We start from the raw sequence: 23,767 nt of genomic DNA on the forward strand, positions 1-23,767 counted from the left end.
ACAACCTGCGCTAAAGCGCTACATAAACACAGCTGATGCCGCTCCGTCTCCCCCTGTCAGCACTCAGAGCCATCATGACACCGGCAACTTACCGATAAGGATCTGTAATATGTGAAGATATGAGAATGTATACACAGCTAAAACTGAGCAGTCAAATGTGCAGCCATCGCTGATCATGTGAACAGTTTGGAAAAACAGAGATGAGTGAAATCAATGAATGATGTGGGAGAAATACGGAAGGGAGTGAAAAAATGTGACTCTGTGAAAAAGCGACTCTGAAAATGGATGGATGGATGGATGGATGGATGGATGGATGGATGGATGGATATGCGTGTGTTGCTGCTGGAGCACTGGGTTGTGAATGTGTGCTCATGTCTGTTACTGTGACGGCAGGCATAAAGCAGCAGCAGCGGCACAGCTTCAGTGTAAAGTCCTATGTTTTGTCCTGGTTGCTTTCTCACATGGGTAAAGACCGCACCAAGCTTTGCTTGAGCCGAATCAAGACCGACATTTTTCAGAGGACCAGAGTTTCAGTGACTTTTCACATATTGCAAATAGACCGGAGTATCCGAGGAGGCGAAGCATGGTACGGAGCAAAGAGGCATGTGTGAAAGCACCCTGAGTCTCTCTTGTATGGCCAAACTCATAACTCCATCTGTAAAGCTAAGTCCAGCCACCCTATGGAGAAAACACATTTCATACACTTGTACTCAAGCTCTATGTTCATTCTTTGGATGATTACAATTACACCAAGCTCATGTCTTTTTTTGAGGGTTGGGAGAAGGAAGCTATTTGACTATATTATTAAATTTTATACAACAGTTATTTCCGACCAAGTAATTACATCCCAGGAGTTCTGATATAGAGTAACAACAGCACCAGGACTTCTTATGTATCATATCACTCCACTGTACAGCTGATCTAAATACAGTTAATTACCGTTATATCTTGGGCTACACACTGCAGTACACCGTCACTATGTTCACACTACAGGTCTTAATGATTTTTGTGATCCTTCATATTAACTAAACAAACAAATTATAATCTCTTGTCACTTATTACTGTTAACTAATAAAATGTGCTTGTAGAACTGTTGTATAAAAGCATATCACACTCAGCCTTTGGCTTCATGCTTTCCTTCAGACAGCAACCTTGGGCTCTCACTCACACCTCCATGAAAATAGACACCAATTTGTAGGTTTTACTACACTTACTTACTATTTTGCCATCTTAAATCTTACTGTTGCTTTTTGCATTTAAATTTATTTATTTACTTATTTTGGAAAAAAAATAAATAAATAAAGACTGAAAATGTATCAGGAGTAGCAGATAATAAATTAGATAAAGAGCAGGCCTATCTATCTAAAACAATTATTCCACTCTTATTTAAATATCTATTTCCAGTCAATTCAGTTTATATCCCGCAGCTATGATCTAGATAGGTCAGCTCTATCTGATGACAGGGAAATAAATGTCCTTTTCATAATCTCTCTTAATTATTAAGAGAGGTAGTCATTAAACCGACCCTTCACATTACCTCTCATTCAGCCAGGCCCTGTTCTCTACATGATCCCTCATTACTTCTCCATTTAGAGTGGAACAACTATCAAATAGAGCCATTAAGTCGGTCTTCTCCCTCCTAGCCTTAGCCAACAGAAATGAGTGTGTCAGAGATTTGACCGCCACGTATACCTTGGACCAGCACTGCTACTGAAAAGCATTCAGGTGTGTTTTAGAAGGCAACGAGTGATGACCACCAAATGGAGGTGAGACTTGGTGTGCCATATATTGCCACCACATTGATCCCATTAGCCAGAGAAAAGGAAAATTAAAGACACCAGAATAACTGGTGATTTCTTTGAGGAGCAGGAGTGAGAAGAGGAGGAGAGAGAGACCATCATTAAAAAGCAGTGCATTGGCTTCACAACCATCCCACCACTTCAATGTGCTGTCATGCAGTGATGAATCGCTCGGCATGGTGCTACCAAGGCTTCTATTCCCACTCTCCTTCCATGTTTCTTGCTTCTAGCCAATTAAACGCCCACTGGAATAGCAGAGAAGAAGTGCCATATTGAGCATCGCACAATGTGAAGAGAAGAACTGATGAAAGGACATATAGTCTTTAGTCTGCTTAATATCCCCAGTTGAGTGGCATTTATTTTCAACACCCTGTAATTCAAAATCCATGTACTCGTGTTCGCATTAACATTTTCTTTAGCATAGTTGTTTTTTTGCGAAATAATTTCACATGTTCAATGTTTTATGGAATTGGAAAAAAAACAATGACAAAAATATTTATGATCTATGACTCATTCTTATATATGACCACAATTGAATGAGGATATAATAAAAAAAAGCACTTGATTTGGATATTTTCTGTAGATGTATTCTACCTTTTGTCTCCAGGTTCCAGTAGTTACCTTGCGCATTGCCTAATTTAACATTCATTTTCCTTCATCCAGGCACACCAAAGAGTCAGATTGTGGAGGTGTTAGCGTGCTACTAAGGCAAAGGCTTTACAATCAGCTTAGCTACTTCTCATGCTGGCTGTGTCACACACCCTAACACCATAAATCTCACTTATTTTCAGATCCAAGCGAGACAAAGACAGAAATTACAGCTCAGAACACATTACCTTGGTTAGAAATGAGCTGAATGCTCACTGAAAGAGCCCTGATAAAACCTACAAACAGTTTTTCAACACTAGGAATTGTATCTGTGAGATTCAATGGGGCAAACACACAATAGGTCACATTAAAAAAAAAAAAACAATTAAAGCTTGGCCTTTGTTGCCAGATGTTTAAGACACCACCAAAACCTGTTAAATGGAAGAGAGGGAATATATAGGGTTTGGTGTCCTTGAGGTTAAGGAAGCTGAGCTTGTAATCGGAGGGTTGCCGGTTCGAATCTCACCTGAGCCATCACTGTGGGATGTTGAGCCAGTCCCTTAACCCTTAACTGCTCCCCAGGCGCCGCAAAAATGGCTGCCCACTGCTCCTCAGGGATGGGTTAAATGCAGAAGACACATTTCATATCTGTATTAAAATACAGAATATGATCAATAAAGGTGAATGCCCCCGATTTAATGTTTAGGGGATATGAAAGGGCATATGGCTGCTGTGTTGTGTCTACAGCCACAGGTTTATGAATGGACTTGGACTTGGACTTGATTTATATAGTGCTTTATAACCACACTGAAGCAGTCCCAAAGCGCTTTACATATCAGCTCATTCACCCAATCACTCTCACATTCACACACCAGTGGGACAGACTGCCATGCAAGGCGCTAGTCGACCACTGGGAGCAACTTAGGGTTCAGTGTCTTGCCCAAGGACACTTCGACACATAGTCAGGTACTGGGATTGAACCCCCAACCTCTCGATCAGAAGACGACCCACTACCACCTGAGCCTATATAAACCTTACAAACCAATGTTGATAAACCAAAACATGGTCGTTTTAGGTGTACCCTGCTTTATTGGCTGCTTTTGCTTCTATACCTAGTGCTTTATTGGACGAAATCATCAGGGTTCAACTATGGGCCTGATTTACTAAGATCCTAAATAAAAATCATGAAAGCTGAAAGATTGTACGTGCTGTGTGTTAGCCTGCTGAGCATGATATCCAATGCAGTTGATAAAAGGTGCAAATAATGTGAAGAAATGCACAAAACACAAATCTAACACATTTTGACATTTAACAAATTACATTGCGTGTGCTAAAATGATATTTTTGCATTCCACCTCCCAATATTTATAGCACCACAGATGTTTTTTGCATGACAGATGCCATCCTTATATTGTGTAAAGTGACGTTCACGCTCACATCTTTACGCAATTGTAAACGTCTAATTGTGTCTGTGTGGAAGCATGAGCACCAATAATGCATCACTGTAGTATCTTGCTGAAGCTTTTTACTGCAAAGCACTGATCCTGTCCGCTGGTCATGTCTTGCTACTGTAATTAAACATTAACCTCCACTTTCACCAGGTCCCAACCATTTACCCCATCATGTATCACTGATGGTCCTTTGGAGATGGCAAAATCCCAGCAGATGCAGAATTAATTTACAGCACTCCTCAATTTTAAAGTGAATTAAATCAAAGTCAGCACTCAAGTATGAAAGTGGGTTTATAATGCTATATATCACTGCCCCAGTGTATAAGATAATGAAAACCGATTGAAGATCAAGTCTTTTGTGATTTATTGCTGTCTCCTGGCTAAAGCAATACACAAGAATTAATTTTATTCTAAAGCTGAACAATTTGTTTCAATCATTTCTTTTCTTTAGGTTTTGAATAAGTCTGGTTTGCAGACTCATAAACACGTCAAGAGATCTTTAGAAACCCAGCTGAGAGGGGAGTGTTCAAATTCCCCTTGTGAGTGGGATGTACATAAAGAATCCAGTTATTGTAAAATTGTCCTGTTCACGCTTGTCAAGATTTAGCAAATGTGACATTTAATTTAAAAAAATATATGCTAGTAGCTAAAAGTACTGAGAACTGACAAAGCTTCAACAATAAAAGAATAACATGCTTTCAGGCACCTATCTATTGTAATTTGGAGAAACTGGAATAGGGTGTTGTTGTAACAGCCTGCCAACAGCACAATAAAACTCAATGAGGGACTATTGTTATGCTTTACTAAAAGCAATAAGTCATTTCAGTGCACAGATTGCAAGAATGCAATGTTTGCTTAACGGTACGACTGATATGAATTTGTTGACCCCTGGAGCATCTGATCATTGCTGTTTTCAGGATTCCATGCAATCAGTGCAATTAAAGAGCAATTTATTTGGCATAATAAGTAAAAGCAACAACCCACTGTGCACTGGTGACATTACAGAGCTCAAGTTACCTCAGACTTATCTTAATTGGCCCCAATTATCCTCCACGACAACAGTCTTGGTTGTGACAGTAGGAGCATCGGTAATGAAAGGTTAAGATTTGTGTTCTGTGTAATGAAGCTGTACCATTAAACTAGAAGAACTACGGCTCTCCAGACCAGTGAGGTGATTTACTGAAAGAAACTCAACTTAAGAAGAAAATTATAGCAATTGATGCACTTTATAGTGAGCCTTTAAAAAAGACTAGGCAGTAATTGGTGATTCACATAAGAACCTCTGAAAAAAACCATCAAACTTTTATCAAGTTAATGTCCAGCAATGTGACCCATTCAATGTTTATCATTCAAAAATAATAGCTTACTTTTTTTGCTTCATATTTCATAACTTTTTCTAATTTGATGGGTACATTTGATTAAGCATAAAGTTATCACAATGATATCTTTCAATGTGCTGAACACATATTGCACACATTGGTGTTCCGCCAGGGTCAGTTGGACCCAAAGCTGTTTTAGCTGTGTAAAACGTGTCTGTCCTCTAGGAAAAAAGTTTACTATCAATGAGGTTTTTGAACAGCTCTTTCACAGTGAAAGTGACATAGAGGAGAATGTGTCTGAGGCAGAAGATTGTGTTGAGCAGGACCCTGATTTTGAGGCATATGTTCATGGGAGAAAAGGGGTGTCACCAACATCAATTAATATAGTTCATTCTGTGAGAGTCATAAATGTACACCTCGAATTAGAAAAGATTTAGATTTTCAAGATACACTAACTCTAAAACAGAAAGTTTGACCTGATGGTGTTGCTGCAGGAAAGGTCATATCATCACCACAACCCAACGCAATACTGTTCATACTCTTGTGGTCATTAATAATAATTTGAGAAGATTTGGAAGAAAATTATTCAAGATAAAGTCATTCTAATTTAAAAGTTTGACCTGATGGTGGCGCCAGAGAATAGGTCAAGGTTTTATTATTATGGGGTTATTTATGTATTCAACAAATAAACAAAGTGCCCGACACAAAAATCTGGTCAGCAATTTTCTGAAAATCCTTTTCTCGTGGCAAATATCCCTGGGTCAGATTGACCCCAAGGAAAAAATGTGTTAGTAATATTTGCGGATAATAGGAGAGTTAACATAAAGTGTCCATTTTCTTTTGGGTAAAACAAGTTCAATACAGCGCAGCAGTTCTCCACGCCAGCCATGTAACACAATCTCAGTTGGCTTGGTCCACTCTGTCACGCTCGAGCGGAAACATATAACAAGAGAGGATGATTAAACAACCTGCTACACCCGCGCCTAATCATTCATCTGAGCCATTCTCTTGACCCACCCTCCCGACCTTTTTCTCTGGAAAGTTAGAGGTGTATAATGTTGAGCTCTGAGGAAGACAGAGGTTATTATGCCTGTCTCTCAGAAAGGTTATTCTGAATCCACCGTTTGGCTTTTCAAAGCATAATGTGCATGTTCTCTCCGTCTGCCTGTATAAAGATACTGTAAATAGATCAGCAAAGTATTGCTATAGAACAATTGGAGGTATGAAGCTGTGATGTCAGTTTTGTATCCTTTGGTTGGAGTCGGAGCTTCACAGCAGTTTGCCCAGTAATCATTAATTGAGTGGCAATCGTAACGTTTCTCCTTGGGTCATTTTCAACATCACTTAAAGGTCACACCTCTCCTGTTCACTCTGAGCTGATAATTACAGCCCTGCTATAGGGTGGATCAGAAACCTGTCAGAGCTTTTACTAATTTGCTCTCATTTTCTGCCTTCAGGACACTGAGATTTTAAACACAGCCATCCTGACGGGAAAAACAGTGGCTGTCCCAGTTAAAGTGGTGATGGTTGGAGTGGATGCCACTGTCACCGATGTTTCAGAGGCCGTCAAATGTGTCTCAACCGATGAAGATGTGGTGAAGGTGAGTAAGAATCACTAATAAAATAATGAAATTCATATTTTAGGTTCTTTTTTTATTGACGAATTCAATATTTTTCCATTGTGAATTTGCAAACATGAAGCTTTAACCTGCTAAATCAAGCATTATCCTGGAATATATATTTATGGTAACATTTTATATTATGGTACACCTATTCACCATTAAATAGCTGCTTTTTAGCATGCTAATTAGCAACATATTGACTCTTACTTAGTCATTATTAAAATGTACAGCGCAAACCCACTTTTTTCAGCTAAATACATATGTATTAGGGTATTAAGTAGTGCTGTTGATTGTTCCTAGTCCCACGCTTCACATTTTAGTAAAAGTGTTTTAATTTTGCGTATTTAATTGTAAAATGTCAGATATACTGGCCACTAAGGGTTGAAAGCCGCCTATCACAAGTGAATTTTGCTATTGGTTGAAACGGATTCTTTAACATTCCCCTGCGTCATCAACTTTCACTGTTGGTCCCGCCCCTCCTATAAAAGCTGAGAGGAGGGAGAGGGTTTCACAGCCCTCAGTAAGCATTGATTGACAGCCTCACTAAGGAAGTCTAGTGCTGCGTGCGTTCCTGCGGTGCTGTTTCTGACTGTGTGCGTCTATAAAGAGCAGATTCTGCACTAATCAGAGGGTTCATCAAGCTATGTGTGTATTTACAGACACATAGTGTGCATATTCCTGTCTTTCCCTGCGTGTGCGCGGACGTGTGTGTGCCTTAATGCACACGTTAATGGGTTTAGATACGCTGATAATAATAATAATAATAATAACATCTTACTGTTTAAAAGTGCATCACAAACCATCTAATCCGCTCTAGCTCCATTGGCTACAAGAGTAAACTGCTCACTTCCGGGAACATTTGTGAGGCTCCATGAGCCGCCATCGCTGTAAAAAAAATAAATCATTGGAGTGAACGGAGTTGATGCAACTCTCTCTCGATAAGGCGCTGGAATTTCCCGCCTAGTGGCAGGTCAGCAGAAGGCAGGGGTGTACTTACTCTTCAAATACTTATTAATGCCTTTGCATGGCCATATTATACAACCAGTAAGCCATTAACTAAGAGTTTTCCCTCAATAACCTCAGAATTAGTAGTAGTAAGTAAGGAAATTGTTGTATATGAATTATGATCTATGCTTGGTATGGACTTTATAAGGTGGTAGTACCACAATAATAGTTATTCTTGGAAGAAACAAACAAACACATAAATAAAACCAGATTAAAAATATTACCTCCTTGGTAGGGGTAACAATTACTATTTTATTCTAATGACATAAACCACTTTATTATCACATACATGTAACATACCTTTCTTTTTCATGCACTGAGCACTTTTCTGTCTCATGTTGATGATTTAACATGTTCTTTTATCTATCATTTTTCTCTCTCTTCTCTTCTTTACTCTATCCTATAAAATTTTTTAAAAATAAATATAAGAAATGTCATTGAATTGTATTACTTTCAGAGTTATAGAGTTAGTGATGTCAAAGATATGATTGTATTTTTTGATGCATTTTCCTGCAAGTATTTGTTATTTGTGTTCCGTTTTGGCTGAAATGTTCCGGTATAATTAACCTGTCATTTTTAATTGTGGGTATTGTTCAGCACTTTGCATGTTGATTTACATGTGAAATAATGACTAAAAATGTACTCCTTTAATGTATACTTGCTTTAGTGTTTGTATTTTGTTGGTTGTCATTTTTGTTCTGAAATCGAATCTTGCACAAATGACAAAATATTTTTGAACAGTTGTTTATTTAAAAATCCCTGCTGTCCAATCCAGCCCTGTTATCATTAGTCGCTGTGTGCTGCGTACAGATTTGAGCCGCTTTTGCAGAAAAGTCTGAGCGTCTTAACAGCTTCTGACAGGCCTTCTCTGTGTACCAAACATAGATGGACTCAGACCCCTTTGCGTGCCTCCTATTACCACCATGCACATCTGCTGTAGATTCTAACCCTCTGGTGATTAGTTAATTTCCCGGGCCAGTACCAGGGACAGCCCTAATGGCTTTTGTAAGTATACTCCCGTTAGCCTCCTAATGTGTCTGATTAATGTGGCACCGTTTCTTCCTGGCTGCATATGAGACTTTGAGAAACAGGTTGACAGGGAGTGTAAAATTCACAGAGACAGATTTGCCCTCCATCTAACGTGACTCGCATGTTAAGAAGCAGGGCATATCAAGTCCAATTTTGTATGTTTTTTAAAAATGTTTTTCTAATATGTGTTTTTAGTTGAAACAAGGATGTCTCTCATGTTGAACGTTACATTAAAGATTTGCTGGATTCAAGAAGGTTTATTCGCGAGGATGATGTCAGCTTCTATTGTTATTGTCTCTGCTGGGAAAACGTTGTAATCAGCAGATCAGTCATTTTATTGTCTGCTGCCAAAGTGATGAAAAGCTGCATATTTAAACATCCTTTAACATTTACATAATATTTAATAGCTGAACTTCAGACTCCTACTAAACTAAAGAAATGCACTCCTTCATGCCTTCTCAATGCTTAATGATAAACTACAGTTTGAGGACAGGCATCATTTCAGAACTCCTTAGTTCATTGATAAATCAACCAATGCTAGATCATACTAATTAAGTGCCTTGAATGAGAATCTGCCAAGTGATATCATATAATCTTAATGCATTAGGTTTTTATAGCGCCTTTTATTGACACTCAAAGCGCCTATCACTGCATTATTCTTTCACGCCACACACAGTGGTGGTAAGCTACTATTGTAGCCACAGCTGTCCTACTACTTTGGACCATGACTGGGAAACCACCAATCTAGAACTAATACCATATAGTAAATGGCTGATACAAATATTTGGTGTATTTACTGTATGTTACACCAGTAGAACCATAGATACAAACAAAGCTTTCCCAGACCCGTTTTTTCTCGGTAGTTGAGAGAGATTCTGTTCAATCCTTGAGTTGAAAAAATGACATATTTTTAAAGATAAGCAATAAATACTCAAGGATATTTGGAAAATCCTTATTAACTATATCAAAAGTCATTACCTCTGCCAAAGAGGTGATTCTCACTGGCGTTTATTTATTTATTTATTTGTCTGTCTGTGGATTATGTAAAAACAAAACCATTTTTTTTACTTTTAACCCGAGATAAACCTTACTTTGAAAAATCACGTTTTCTCATCAGTGGAGAATTCTCAAAAATGTAGATCTCAGTTTGCAATGGACTGATCTTTATGAAATTTGACACAGTTATGTCAGATTGGTTTCTCAATTTCCCCAAAAATTTTCATCTGGATCGTATCCGAATTACGCATTTCATTGCAACCAACCAGGACCTAAGCCCCTCGCAGGCTCTCCCCCAGCCAACCAGGTGCAAGAGCGAGAAAGGAGGAGTGGTGGATGACGAGACAGGAGGACAGAGAGGAAGAGTAAAGGCAGAGAAGCACGCAAACCCCTAATCTGAATCATTTCTATAAAATGAACACAGTTTTTGATGAGGATTGACAGCAGAATGTAAGATAGCAAAATGTGAAAGACATCAGTTTGAAGAAAAACAGTAAAATTTAAATGTTTTCTTTTTTAATGCAGGAATATAGCAGAAAACCACAAAAAAAAAACAGGAACGTGCGATTAGCAGAACTTCCCATTACAATCATTGGGTCAATAAAAGCAGAAAATGTTAAATTGTAAAGAAATTATCAAAGGTAGAAAAACATCGGCAAACAAAACGGCTTCCTCAGGGTATGAAGCAACAGAGCTTCACTAATGATGCGTGGATCATTATAAAGTTTATTTTTCACTAATCGTCTTGTATAGTGGCGATGAGTTGCATTAATCGCTGGCTTTGATTGACCAAAGTACGGACTTCTATCTTGCTTCTCTTCTGCTCCGCGAAACAAAGTGAAACCGTGTGTTTTTGTCAAGCTGCTTCTTCAAAACTATAATCAAAATAAAGGTGAAAACAGTTCTCATGTAGTATTCTATGTTGTAGCCAAAAAGAAAAGGTTTGTTGTGTGTTTTTCCCGACAGACATAAATACGTCACGTGTAGGGGCGACCCTTCCAATCAGTACACTTCCCAACCCCCAGACCAAAAGCGGAATTGAATAAAGCCCAATAATCCGGTTTTCCATGTAAACCTCAATTCAGAATTACTATTTCCATGTAAACACGAAGCAAAACACTTTAGTTCCGAATAATTTAATTTGGAATAATTTATTCTAAATGAAAACATCAGTGAGCAAATGTAAATTATAAAGTAGTTTACCATTTTATGATTTTTACCAAAAAATGTGGAAAGGTTTGAGATTTGTTTTTCTTAGGAAGTTTGGGGGAAATGTGTTTGAATAATAATAATAATAATAATAATAATAATAATAATAATAATAATAATAATAATAATAATAATATTAAACAATTAATTCGTACCTTTTCCTTCCAGTAAATTGTTTACATCCAGTTCTCCCCACATAATTCAGTGAGAAAATACTCACCTGGAACATTTGTAATGACTGTTTAATCAAGCCGACACTATGCTTACTTGCATTCAACCATGAACTCATTTTTATTAAAAAAAAAACTAAGAAAATGACTAAGCACTAAAAACTCTGTTGGCTTCACACTGGCAGAGAAAGCTTAAAACAAACTTTGTCACAAACAAAAAAATTCCTCCTGGTCACAGAGAGTTTCCTGCCACTGTCTCAAGATGAATGACTGTTTATATAGTTTTATCTCACTGCTGAGGAAAAAACTTGGATATGGACAAAACAGGATTCTCTAGACCATCTAATTCCATCTGGTTTCAGACAAAGCCATCCGCTATATGATGATATATAGGAGATCAATAGGATTGACAAACTGCCAAGACACAAACAGGATAACTTTGTGTAAGATGCACTGATTAATTACCTCTGTGTTTGTGAGTGTCACTTAATCCCTCTCTGAGGCCCATCTGTGTTTCTACATGTGAGGTGACCAGCCTGTGCATCTTAATCAGTGTGGGACGAATCTGGACAACACTGAAGTAAAACTGTAACTAAAGAATCACACAAGGCGCTTCAAAGAAAATGAGTAAAAGAAACAAAGAGTTCTGTATCGTAGGATGGCACAAATATGGATCATATTTATTTTTGCTGAAGTAGTTGAAAAAACAGATGGCTTTGAGTTTGGTCATTTCATCCAAAGACAAGTACTTTCCTCTCACCAGTTTCCATCTGTTAGATGGTCTTTTGGCTGAAGGCTGAATGATAATAAAACCAATGGCAGCCTGTTTTCCCTTCAGATCAAACATGTCCTTTGTGCCTCAGCCTTGAAATGGCGCTAACAGAGAATGTTTCAGTTTTTTTTTTAATAGTTACAGTTGTACTGTATCAGTAGCTCAGACTGATAATGAACTAACTTAAATGTGCATTTCATGAGAAGCTGTGTCCAGTATTTTGGAGGAGCTTAAAGGCAGAGAGGGAAGCAGGGAGCAGGAGTAGCTTTGCCAAAGCAAATCAATTTAAGGGTACCTGTGCTAGTCATGTATGTAATATAAAATGTGTTTAATGTATAAGCAATAAACAAAATATATGCATTCCCATATCCCACCAGACGTGACGTCACGTTGTCGATTCTAGTGAAGTGTTTGCATTACGTTCCAACTGATTTCTTAGAGTTTCCTCTTTAATCATATTTTTCTTATGAAATACAATAGACAGCACAATAATGTGAGTTGATGCTACATTTGTCATGTATAAATCTGTTATTGCAAGCCCTTGTTACACATCGGAGCAGCCACAGCCAGCGGACGATTGCACTATTTACATAAGTGACGCAAAGGAGATCATGATATGTGACACGAGTGAATAGGAGAGAGTGGAGTTACCAGGGGATGAGTCTGGGAGGATACTAAAGCAATGAGAGAAGTATACCCATCAGCGAAGCCACAACAAATCTAATGTAACGGCTTGACGTTGATAAAAGCGTCTGAGGTGAGCAAGATGGAGGCTTCCTGGCGATCAGGTTTTTGTCTCCTCTTGGCTGCTTTACAAAGACTGTTAAAGAAAGTTATCCGACTAAACCTTTAGTTTCATATGTGATCTTTGGATGAGTTAAAATTCACTACAGGTACTCTTTTAAATGAAGCTACACCAACAAAAAAACCTAAATAAAAAAAAAATTCAAAAAACAACTCAAAGAAATAAGCCATAAGTTACCGGGGACAAATATGGTAATGGACAATGAGAAATTAAGACCTCAAAGACGATGGACTACCAAATGCACAGTGTTTAGCAACACCTACAGTCGTGAGCTTAATCAGAGAATGAGAAATACCTGATTGGAAACAGGAGAAACTACTCAATTCCTCGACACTTACACACTGGCAAGACAGGCAATATAATAAAGAACTATAACCCATAAACAGAGAAAGAGACTGGGAGAAATACAAAACAAAAAACCTAAACCCATGCAGAATAAAACATAAAACAAAACAGAACCTTCACTGAAAAAGAGACCCAGTGGAACGTCAACTCACGACCATCAAAGTTTGTTAACAAACAGACTCTAACTAAGAGCACCAGACAACAATAATCACATAAATATGAAAATCACCAACACACGTCAATTAAACTGCTGCTTCTCCTAATCCGTCCCTCTTGTCCCATACAGGTGTCTGACAGGTGTGACTATGTTTTTGTCAATGGCAAAGAGATGAAGGGCAAGATGAAGATGATGGTGAACTTCACCTTTGGATACCTGAGTGCACAGCTGCAGCTCAACGTGTGGATCCCTCGTCTTCCTCTCCAGATCGAGGTGTCAGATACGGAACTAAGCCAGGTCAAAGGGTGGAAGGTGCCAATTATGGATGCTGGTCACAGGTACAATCGTGCAGTATCCCAAATCCAAAAATTTACCACTTACATCTGGATTGGTCAGAACCTCATAAAGGTTTATTGCACATGTATTAAACTCGAGGCTTGGGTGCCAAATGTGATTCGTCGCAACATCCAATCAGGTCCTGGGATTGATGTTACACACTGTAAAAAATACAGGTGAAGCTTTATTAATCTGGGTATTTCTTGCTTTGCCCAAAGTTGATTGGAGTTTTTACAAAAATAATTCATAAAACTGTGGTTAGGATTTTTCCCAATTTAGCCAAGTAGGAAAAAAAGCCATTTGGACCCCTCCTCTAAGTGTGATGCCCCTGGTTTAAACTTCTGTTTGCTCTTTAATTACATTAGGCGCGTTCTAGATGAGCCAGACGGATGCAGTTTTGACAGCCAACTGCAGACGCATTGTGCTTACTGGTTAGATTTCTGTCCAACTTGCTCCAGACTTGCTCTGATGTCATGGGCACGTGGGGCACGGAAATCTTGTGAGACCCCAACGAGACCAGCCGTCTGGGTCAGCCGCTGCAATTCCCCAAGAGCAACTTCAGAGGATACATGTCCCCGTGCATGATGGGAAAACGCCCACTTGTCAGCGGAGAACTGACACATGATTGGATCAGAGTTCAGTGACAAAAAGATATGAAACGCCCAATTTAATTCCAGTACATCTCTGTATTACCATCATGAACAGTACACAATCTCCTGAGTTCAGAACTATCGAGTCATCACATTTAATGGTACCCACAACAACAACAAAAAAGTAAAAATGAATGAAAAACTTGGAGAAATAACCCTGCAGCAAGTGAAATACTCCAAAAAAAATTGAAAAATCAAATATAAATTAATATTATCATTATTGCACTGTGTGGCTGGTGAGAAACGTTTGGTTTCAGCTTGTGAATATGTAAAAGAACCATTCTATCTATCTATCTATCTATCTATCTATCTATCTATCTATCTAACTCTTTCTCGAGGACGTAAGCAAACACGACTTCAGCCACCGTGTTGTTGACAGAGTTGTCCGAGTTGGCAGCAGATTTGTAGCCCCGCCCCGTTGCGCCCGTCTACTCTCACCGATCATCCAGGCGAGCCGCAGCCGCATCTTGAACGAGCCTAATGCTATATATACATTATTCTGTCTTACAGTTTTTCTCAGTCACTTTGGTACATTTTTCAGAACACAATTGAAATTGTCAAAACTATCTGTTCAGTCTTGACATCATTGTGTCACTTCTTTGAACAAGTTGCAAATGCTTTGGTACATCCATGCAAATGATTATATACAACACTCTGCTGTTTCCTACATTATCAATTGCTTACGTCATGTTGATCAAACTGTATTGTAATAGGTCTCTGATGAATAGTCTCACACCCCACAACATTTAGGCATTAGTTTATAGTATCAGTCTTTACATGCAAATTGGTTGAACACTTTGTCATAATATGTCAAGAATATTTCTATACATTTCCATTACTTTTTTTCTAAAGCTGTCCTGACTTGATAAATTGCTCCCAGATAAATCTTGACTTTCTCTAATGAATCAATCAACTGACAAGTCTATATATATATAGGCGGAGCACAACACAATGTTACACTTTCTGACAATGGAAGAAGAAAGAAATGGATGGGGTCAACAGCCAGAGAGAAGAGGAAGAGGAGTGAGGCTGCATGGTGGAGGAGTTGGCAGGCAAAACAGAGGAAGAGACTGAGGGAGATTGTCCTATGTTTACGTTTCTACTTTTGTTTCTTTTTTTCTTTGCACTATGCAGTGCTGTCTTTGCCTTTCTGTATCACAATGATGTGGTCTGTCAACAAATTACAGTACAAACAATAAAAGCGTGAATGTGAATTTTGTCGTCTCTTGCAATCAAACTGCACATACACTACGATGTAACCTCCAATTTACAATAATTGTCATCAAAACTTGAGCCATAGTTTACATCAGATCATCCCTCCAGAATACACAGTTATATTGATGACATGACTAAGCAATTTTACTGTCCTATTCATACACAATGACACAAGGACTTGTCATTCTGATGGCACTGACATGTTCAATGACACTGAAATTTACTTTTGAGAGATGAACTAAGGATTTTGAGCAAGAGAATGACATTTGCAAGTAATCCATGGTGTTTTGCTATTTGTAAAAATTGTTTTGAGAAATGTACTTACTGTTTTGCAAATGTCGAGGATGATTCGAGAAATGTACCAAAGTGACGGAGAAAAACTGTAGTAGTTGAAAATGTGTAATTTTTAACAAAAAAATATGAGCTAAATGAAAATAAAAACAAAAAAAACTAAGTGGGTTCTAACATCTGTAACAATATGGAGGACATTTCTGTTCAAATGAAATACTTAACTCACTATGAATTTTCAGCATTTCTATTTGTTTTAACTATATTTATTGAAAGAATTGCAACAGGCTATATGTCATTTAAGTCAAATTTCTGCCTTTCTTTTATAAAACATACACAAAAAAAAAACACAAAAAAAAGCAATAATATGCACAAAAAACAAACAGAAAAAGGACATGAAATTTAGCTTTCACTATACTTGTGTCCTTGTTGCAAAATAATAAACTAAACAAATAAAATAAATGCCTACCCCTCCCACGCCCTCCCATTGACTGCACATATTGGCTATCTCTAAGAAAGGATATCAAGGCTTGCCAGATTTTTTCATATTTAATCATATTGCCATTTATGGCTTGCCTTATTTCCTCTAAATGTAGTGTGTGAATGAGTTCTTTGACCCACATTTTTAAAGAAGGGGTGTCTTTTCCTTTCCACAGTTGAAGATTAAGTTTCTTTGCAGTAATTAGTGCATATGATATGATGCTCCGTGCAGCAAAACCAAGAGTTTCTGTCTTTTTAAATATTCCAAAAACTATGAGGAGTGGGTTTCTATTTGGATGTTTGTGAGAGCTTTTGTGTCTGATAAAGGCCAAATGTTAAGTTGTTCAATCATCTGTTTGAAGATGATCCTTTAAGGGTTAGTGATATTGGTCCTTCTTTCCCTTCACTCCATACCTTACCTGATAGAATCAGAATTATTCCCAGTAATGTCTTTTCATCCACTCGATTCTGAGAGATAAGCTAATGATGAGACGTGTGACTGTAACACTTCCTGTCTTTTCCTGACCTCAGTCCTATCTTGGCTGATAACAACATGGCTGACCTGTGCAATACAGCTTGTCATTAAAGCTGGCGTGAGGTGGCCTGCTATTACAACTCTCAGTTGTCAGTTGGACAGAACATTATTGGGGCAGTGTGGAGGTCAGACGTCTCCTCTGGGGCTTCATCACTAGCAGCTCCTCTGCCAACACTGCTGTGCTGTATTACTGAGTTGAAATCCATCAGTTGATGGAGCCGCTATCTACCTGCAGTAATTACGTGTTAGGGGTGAAAACATTAAAGTAGGGTTAGAGTCCTCCCACGCACAAGTGTGGCTACTCTAATTATCTCTGCTGTCCTTTCATTTTGAACGACAGAGGTTTATCATTTATTCGATGCCAAACCAGTGGCTTGTCAAGGTTGTTGCTGTGCCAATTGTGTGCTGCTATTCTTTTATCAGTGAGTGCAGCCAAGTTGTTGAGGCCAGCAACTGTGCTGATGGTCTGCAGAGACTGTTGGTTCTCCCTGTCTTCTACCCGTCTTAGTTTATCAGGGGACGACAGCTGCGACCTTGTGAGTGGCACAATGTCGGATGGTGGGAATTGGCTTGGGTCTGTCTTCATAAGCCCACCAGGACCTGAGCCAATAAGCAACATCAAACTGTAGGATGTACTTTTGTAAGCTGGGCTTCCATGCAGAGGCAAAGGAGATGAAATAACAATAAAGGCACATTTGGTATCTCTGTCATGATTTCAAAAGGGAGTATCCCGTTTTGCCCGGGAAACTCCCGTATTTTACCCCTCTTTCCCGCCATCTTCCCGTATTAGTATTTTCCCGTAAATATCCCGTATTTTAATGTAATAATAATTAAAAGATGCCTTACTAAACAGACTTTATTTAATACAATTATCGAGATTGATATCATATGTCACCATTATGAGAAAATATATTGAGATATGAGTTTTGGTCCATATTGCCCAGCCCTAGTAGGAATCTTCACATCATTTCATTGTTAGTAAAGGTCGACCTACCAGATTCTAATCACATAATTGTATTTAGTAAGTGGTTGATAAGTGGGTATTTTAGATTTTTTGTACAATATCTTAAAATATAAAGGATACTGGAGCTTGGTTGGGCGGACGGGACAGCTCTTAGCGGGCGCCAGAAAATTTCCCTTATTTTCAAATCCAAAACTTGACAGGTATGCCTGGCACCAGAGCTAAAATGATAAATTTTTTTTCAAATAATATTAATTATATTATATATATTTATGTCCAGTGCCTAATTTGTAAATCATCAAATCCTGGAAGACACGCCACAGTGTTGTTCCAGCAATAAGAGAGAGACAAAAATGTCATAAATTTTTTTAAAAGTGCCTTTTACTAACTAAATGGGTAAATAATATACGTGAACACAAACAACCATGAACCTAAATGTTTAATGAAAGAATGATGAATCGGCACAAAAGACGCACGGACAATTGCCCGTTACGGAGCACATCCCTCTCACTCTGAGTGACAGCTGTCAAATCTGCATGTTTCAGCACCAAGAACAGTGTAAAATGAGTACTAAGTTATGCACAAAGGTCATTAAACTTTCAGAATTCAAAAACCCACTTATACAAAAAATGTACAAACTTTTACACCAATAAGGCCATAACTCCTCTAATGAATCAGCAGCAGAGCAGAAACTGAAAATAAAACATGTTTGCCTTTTTTATTTTTCCAAAACCTTTGTATCCTCGAGGATAAAAAGTTGCGAGCTCATAACTTTTTTTTAACATATTTCACAGCTGTCTCGTCTTTCATAAGCCAGGAGTTACAGCTCATCTTGGCTTTAAACTGAGCCTCTGTCCAAACTTCCCGTCTAAGGGGCGGATTCACTATGATCTGAAATAAAGGGTGGTAAACCAGGTGCGTCCCTAAATCCTTTAGTTTCCTGGCCCGCTGCAAGGAACACTAAGATCACAGCAATGATTAGCACGCGTGCATAAGTAGTGGAGACCGCCTTTTTTAGCGGTGGCTAAATTGAAGGTAGATGGACTTCTCTGTCAGCTGCACAAACATTTAATAATGTAGAAAACTAAATAAATAAATATAAATGTAAAAATGATCAGTCCTTGAAAAATAGGCAGATTTGAACAGAAACTGTCGTATTGATCTGCCATTGATCTGAGTTAATGCTGCAACACAATCGATCAGCACCATTTCAAGATGATCTACCGACCATCATCCAGCAGGTCTGAGCAGTGTTGTGTCATGCACACTATCATATGTGAACAATGCGTAAATTACGCATCTGATCATTTGATTCTGGCCTGACATCAATGCGACACAAGAGTTTGAAGGTCAAAATTTGGAGAGAAAGACAGAAGCTGACTAGAGCTGTGCGTCCGAAGCGACATCCATGGAGGTCACACAGCGACCCTCTGGCTCTGCACTGCAGCGGACACACGTACCGGACTCCACACGGGCTTCAGGCATCCCTCACACACACTTTACTCATCTTTTATTTTGTCATTTAGTGGCTGTTAATATTCACTATTGATTTATTTTAATTATTTTCTTATACTAGAAACGTTAACTGAAGCCTTTTTTTCCATCTTTGCTGTGTTTTATGTAAATAATTACTGCAGCGGATCTCTGCGTGTGTGTTTGCACCTACTTGTCAGTCGTAATATTTTCCTCTGCTAAAACAATCACCGCAAACAGTTCCAGATTTGATGAATTACATTGCGCCCACTGTATTAATTTATTTGCATTTTCTCCTCCCATTTTTTTGCTCCCCTTGTGAGCTCCGCCTACTCGACATATTCATTAGAGGGAAACGCGCTAAATGGATTGAGGGCGATTCCCTGGGATTTGTACGGCTTATTAGCGCATGGAGTGTGGTGAAAGGTTCTAATGAAAGAGGCTGTCACCACCTTTTCAGACAATAAGACTGGATATCATTTGAATAGGTTTATTCGATCAGCTTCGGAGGCAACGAGGGGAACAGAAAAAAACACACATTAAATGATTGACCTCGGTGCTGAAAGACAAAATAAAATATTAGAATAATTAACAAGTCAACTTAAATGTACTTTCTAAAGGAAATCATGGTAAATTAAGTATTTAAGATAAATTAAAGTGGACTTGATAACGGTAATGAAGACACCTTACCATTGCTGAACTGCTACCCCATGTGAAGATCCAAACCTGAGTGCAAGCACTGACCAGGTGAATGCAATCTACTAATCAGTGACAGAATGCAAACCGCATGCAATCAAGGGGGAAAAAACAAGAAAGTATAGTAAAGGGAGGTGCAGTAAAAAAAGAGAGAGAGAACCTGTGGGAAAAACTAGTGATCTTTGCAACTTAACCTTTAGTGAATCTGCCCCTCAATGTACAAACCAGAACACGTCTCCTTTTCTTCTCTCTGTCCCTAAGTCTTCCTCATGTCCCGTGGATAGTTATCCTCCTGTGTCCTGGCTGTTGGAGGCAGGTTCTCCTGCATTAGCATCTTTGCGACAGGTGCTGCTACTCGCTACGCTAATTGCTGCTGTGCTGCTGCTCTTTTTCGCGATATCCACAGAAATAATAATCACTTATTGGCTTAAAAAAGCCAACTGCCTTGTTTTGCCATTTTCTGCAATCTTCCAAGCTGACAGAGAAACTATTTTTTGCACAAAATCACACTTTAGATGTAGCGTGGAGGTGTGGCCTGTCCTTCTCACGCTCAGTTCTCACATTCTATTTTGTGTGTACAATGAAATTTCCAGTGATTTCAACTCAATAAAATACACAGCTGTCCAAATAGAATACTTAAACATTTATTCAAAACACCTAAAAGCAAATGAGGTGCTGAAAGAAAATAATTTTAAAAAATGAGATGCTAAATTTAATCAAACCTCTGATTATATCTGTAATATTATGTGTGGCATACCTTGATAGTTTTCCTTCTTTTTCCGTGTACACATTCTGTTCTTACCAAGCCTCACAATACAATACAAGGAAGTTATTAAATGTGTAAAACAATCCAAAATCTTGGCAATAATATCAAACAGCGCTATACAGTATCTATAGTATCTATCTATATATAGAAACAGCTTTTACTGTTTCTGTCTAATTAACTTTTTTTGCTTTGTCACAAAATAAAAGAAAATGTGACGAGACCGCCACCATGCAGTGTGCAGCACCTCCTTTCATACAGAGGGGAAAATGCTTTGCAAGCAGGTTTTAGCAGCAGTGAGTGTGAATTGTTAATTAAATTAACCTTAAAATAGACGTTTAGACGCATGCTACATCAGACTAAAAGGCTTACACTTCCTCTTTCTTTGTTCACCTCTAAATACTGACCAATACCCTTGTATATATACTATATAGATATATCCTGGCTGCAGGATTACATCAAACTGTAGTAACAAGTTTCAACTTAATTTAATGCAACTGTAGAGCATTTTATACCTGAGCTCACACAAAAAGGCAACAAAAAAGACACATTTTCACAGTTACCCAAATATGCTCATACATGAAAGGCAAAGTTTCACTTTTACACTCTACTTGCTGTTTTTAGAAATGTCATACTATATTGTGCATAATAGACTAACCTCAGCCTCTTTAAAAACTCAGACTCTTACCATCATGAATAAATATAAAATTACAGGTACTGAAAAGTTTTTTCATGAGCTCCAATTATGATGATTTGGCTGAAAACACTCAATTATCTGAAATTATGCCAACCAAAATAAAACTATTTAGAAAAAGAAATTGGTGTTTGGAGCAGCATATTTCAACCCAAACTCATAATGGAATAAACAACAAGTGGATTTGTAAAGAGAACGTGATTTCTAAGTATATAGAATGACCTTTTCTTGTGATTACTTTATTATTTGAAAAAACACAGAGAAACATTAACTCTTACAAAATTGGGGTTTCTATATTTTGACCAGGCCAAAAAAAAAGGCTTGCTTTTAGAATCTGGACCGACAGTTTGAGAACCACTGCTCTTGCTACAAATTAACCAATACATTCATTAATGCTGTTAAACATTTGTTACTTTTAAAACTGAATATGAAATAGTCTAGAATCTGTGAATTTTAAAGCCTCCTTTAATATGCATGTTTTAATGTAAGGGTGTCCTTCAGGTATTCTGGTTTTCTGTGATGCTTTTTTCAAAAGCCTGAACCCTTTCATAGAGTATCCATGCAACAGGACCATAAACTCCAATAATGACATTTTTTATTAAATGTTCTTACATGTACTTATAACTGTTTTCATTATTATGTTACCTATTAATGAGATTTCATGTCAATGAGAGCCATTTCATATATAAATAGCAATTTTTTAAATAATGACATTTTTATACATTTAATAACTTTAAAAATGGGTGTTGAGTTATTGATGAGAGGTATCTTTTAAAACTGCCAAAAGATTCACTTCAGAATTTTAAAGTGCAAACAATAGATAAAAGGTACACTAAAGGTCTTCAGTCACATTGTGACGGCTGGACAGGTTTGTCATCACTTGTCTGAATTATTTGTGATAGTGCCATGAACCTGAATAAATATTATAAGGTTTTTTTTTTATAGCATTAGAGTGATTTCTCCTGTAATGGCCATCATTCAGTTGCATGTCTCTGATCGTTGCCAGCAAAGCTTTTAAGCCTTTAACTTCAGATCTCTCTGTACTCTTAGCTTTTTTTTACAGTGTGTTCTTTACATCTTTCTTCCCACTGCTTTACTTGAAGTAACGATCTCAGTGTATTCTGACTTTAATGCGAAAAAAAATAAAATAAATCAGATTATCTCTTCAAAATATGACATTTTTGTCTTTGCTGGTTTTCATCTTTATTATGACGAAAACATTTAATGCTAGGTATGTGTTTTTGTATGTCTCTGCATGTCGATGTGTGTTAAAAACATACTAAGGGTCAAATGCCAATGATTTAATTTAGAAAGTGTCTGGAGGTACGTTCAACGTAGCCATAGCCCCCGGGACTATAGATACATTTCCGAAGCTTTTCTACATAAGCGTAATGTGCCTGTGTCACCATCGTGCCAGGATAGTAGCACTCACCGCTAATGTGAGTTTTGCTAACGTGGGTTTGAATCTCACATTTGATCCGACAAAAATAAACATTTTAGGGTTAGGGTTAGAGTTTGGGTTAGGGCTAAAATAAAAGGGTTAGCGGGGTAGCTAAAAATAAATATGAACTAAAATATAAATGACGGAACTTTAAGTGACGTGGTGCGCCTATCATGTGACCTAAACTGGCCAGTGAGGGGCACTGCATATCCATAGAGTGGCAGGCTACGGATACGTTTAACGTACCCGTAGCCACGGCCTTTAATTTAAGACTGTACAGTACTGTATGATATTAGATTTGTATATGGGCAAAACACTGTTTAATCACACAGTTGAAGTAGATGGCTGCCAGCTCTGAACCTGGTTCTGCTGGAGATTCATTCCTGTTTAAAGGGAGTTGTTTCATCCCACTGTTGCTGATGCTTGTTCATGTGGATTTGTTGTAATTTGCGCAATGAAAAAATAAAGTTGAATTGAATTGAATTATTTGGTTTACTTTAAAATACTTTAGAACAAGCACATATCTACAGCATAAAAGCCTTATATTGTTTGGGACATTTGTGGAAGATAATGTTACTGGTTCAAGAGCCTTCTTTGTTATTCTCAAAAAATAACCTTTGCAGCTGGCTGTTGGTCATCAATATTTAAATCTTTAAATTTTTCATGTTTTCTGTAGGTTTCCAAGATTGATTCCACAGTCTAGAAACATTATGTTCCAGGACTGTGTAACACTCCAGACTGCATTGTCAGCATAGGACCTATTACAATGTTTATTCAATACAGAGGAATGGCTACTGACATTGACCCAAGTCGTGATTAAAGTTGGTCAATAGTGCATCTGTGTTACCTCAGATGTCCTCGAGGTTGTATACTATAAATACTGTTTATATTAACAAATGCAGGACAGAAAAGGCTGCGTTGGTCTGAAATGACCATGGTTGACATAGTTTGGTTCTGTTTTAACAATG

General features: G+C 37.9%; 1 protein-coding gene across 1 annotated transcript in view; it reads left to right on the forward strand.

Annotated features, from left to right (window-relative positions):
- The window catches only part of si:dkeyp-14d3.1 (transmembrane protein 132C), a 261,882-nt gene that overhangs the window by 225,819 nt on the left and 12,296 nt on the right, over positions 1-23,767 (forward strand). The window contains exons 5-6 of the mRNA XM_028458543.1: positions 6,615-6,758; positions 13,397-13,605. Of these exons, the coding sequence (XP_028314344.1) occupies positions 6,615-6,758; positions 13,397-13,605 (353 nt within the window). The remainder of the gene's footprint in view (positions 1-6,614; positions 6,759-13,396; positions 13,606-23,767) is intronic.

The sequence above is a fragment of the Gouania willdenowi genome, chromosome 9, assembly GCF_900634775.1.
Source record: "Gouania willdenowi chromosome 9, fGouWil2.1, whole genome shotgun sequence".
In the NCBI taxonomy this organism is placed as follows: domain Eukaryota; kingdom Metazoa; phylum Chordata; class Actinopteri; order Blenniiformes; family Gobiesocidae; genus Gouania; species Gouania willdenowi.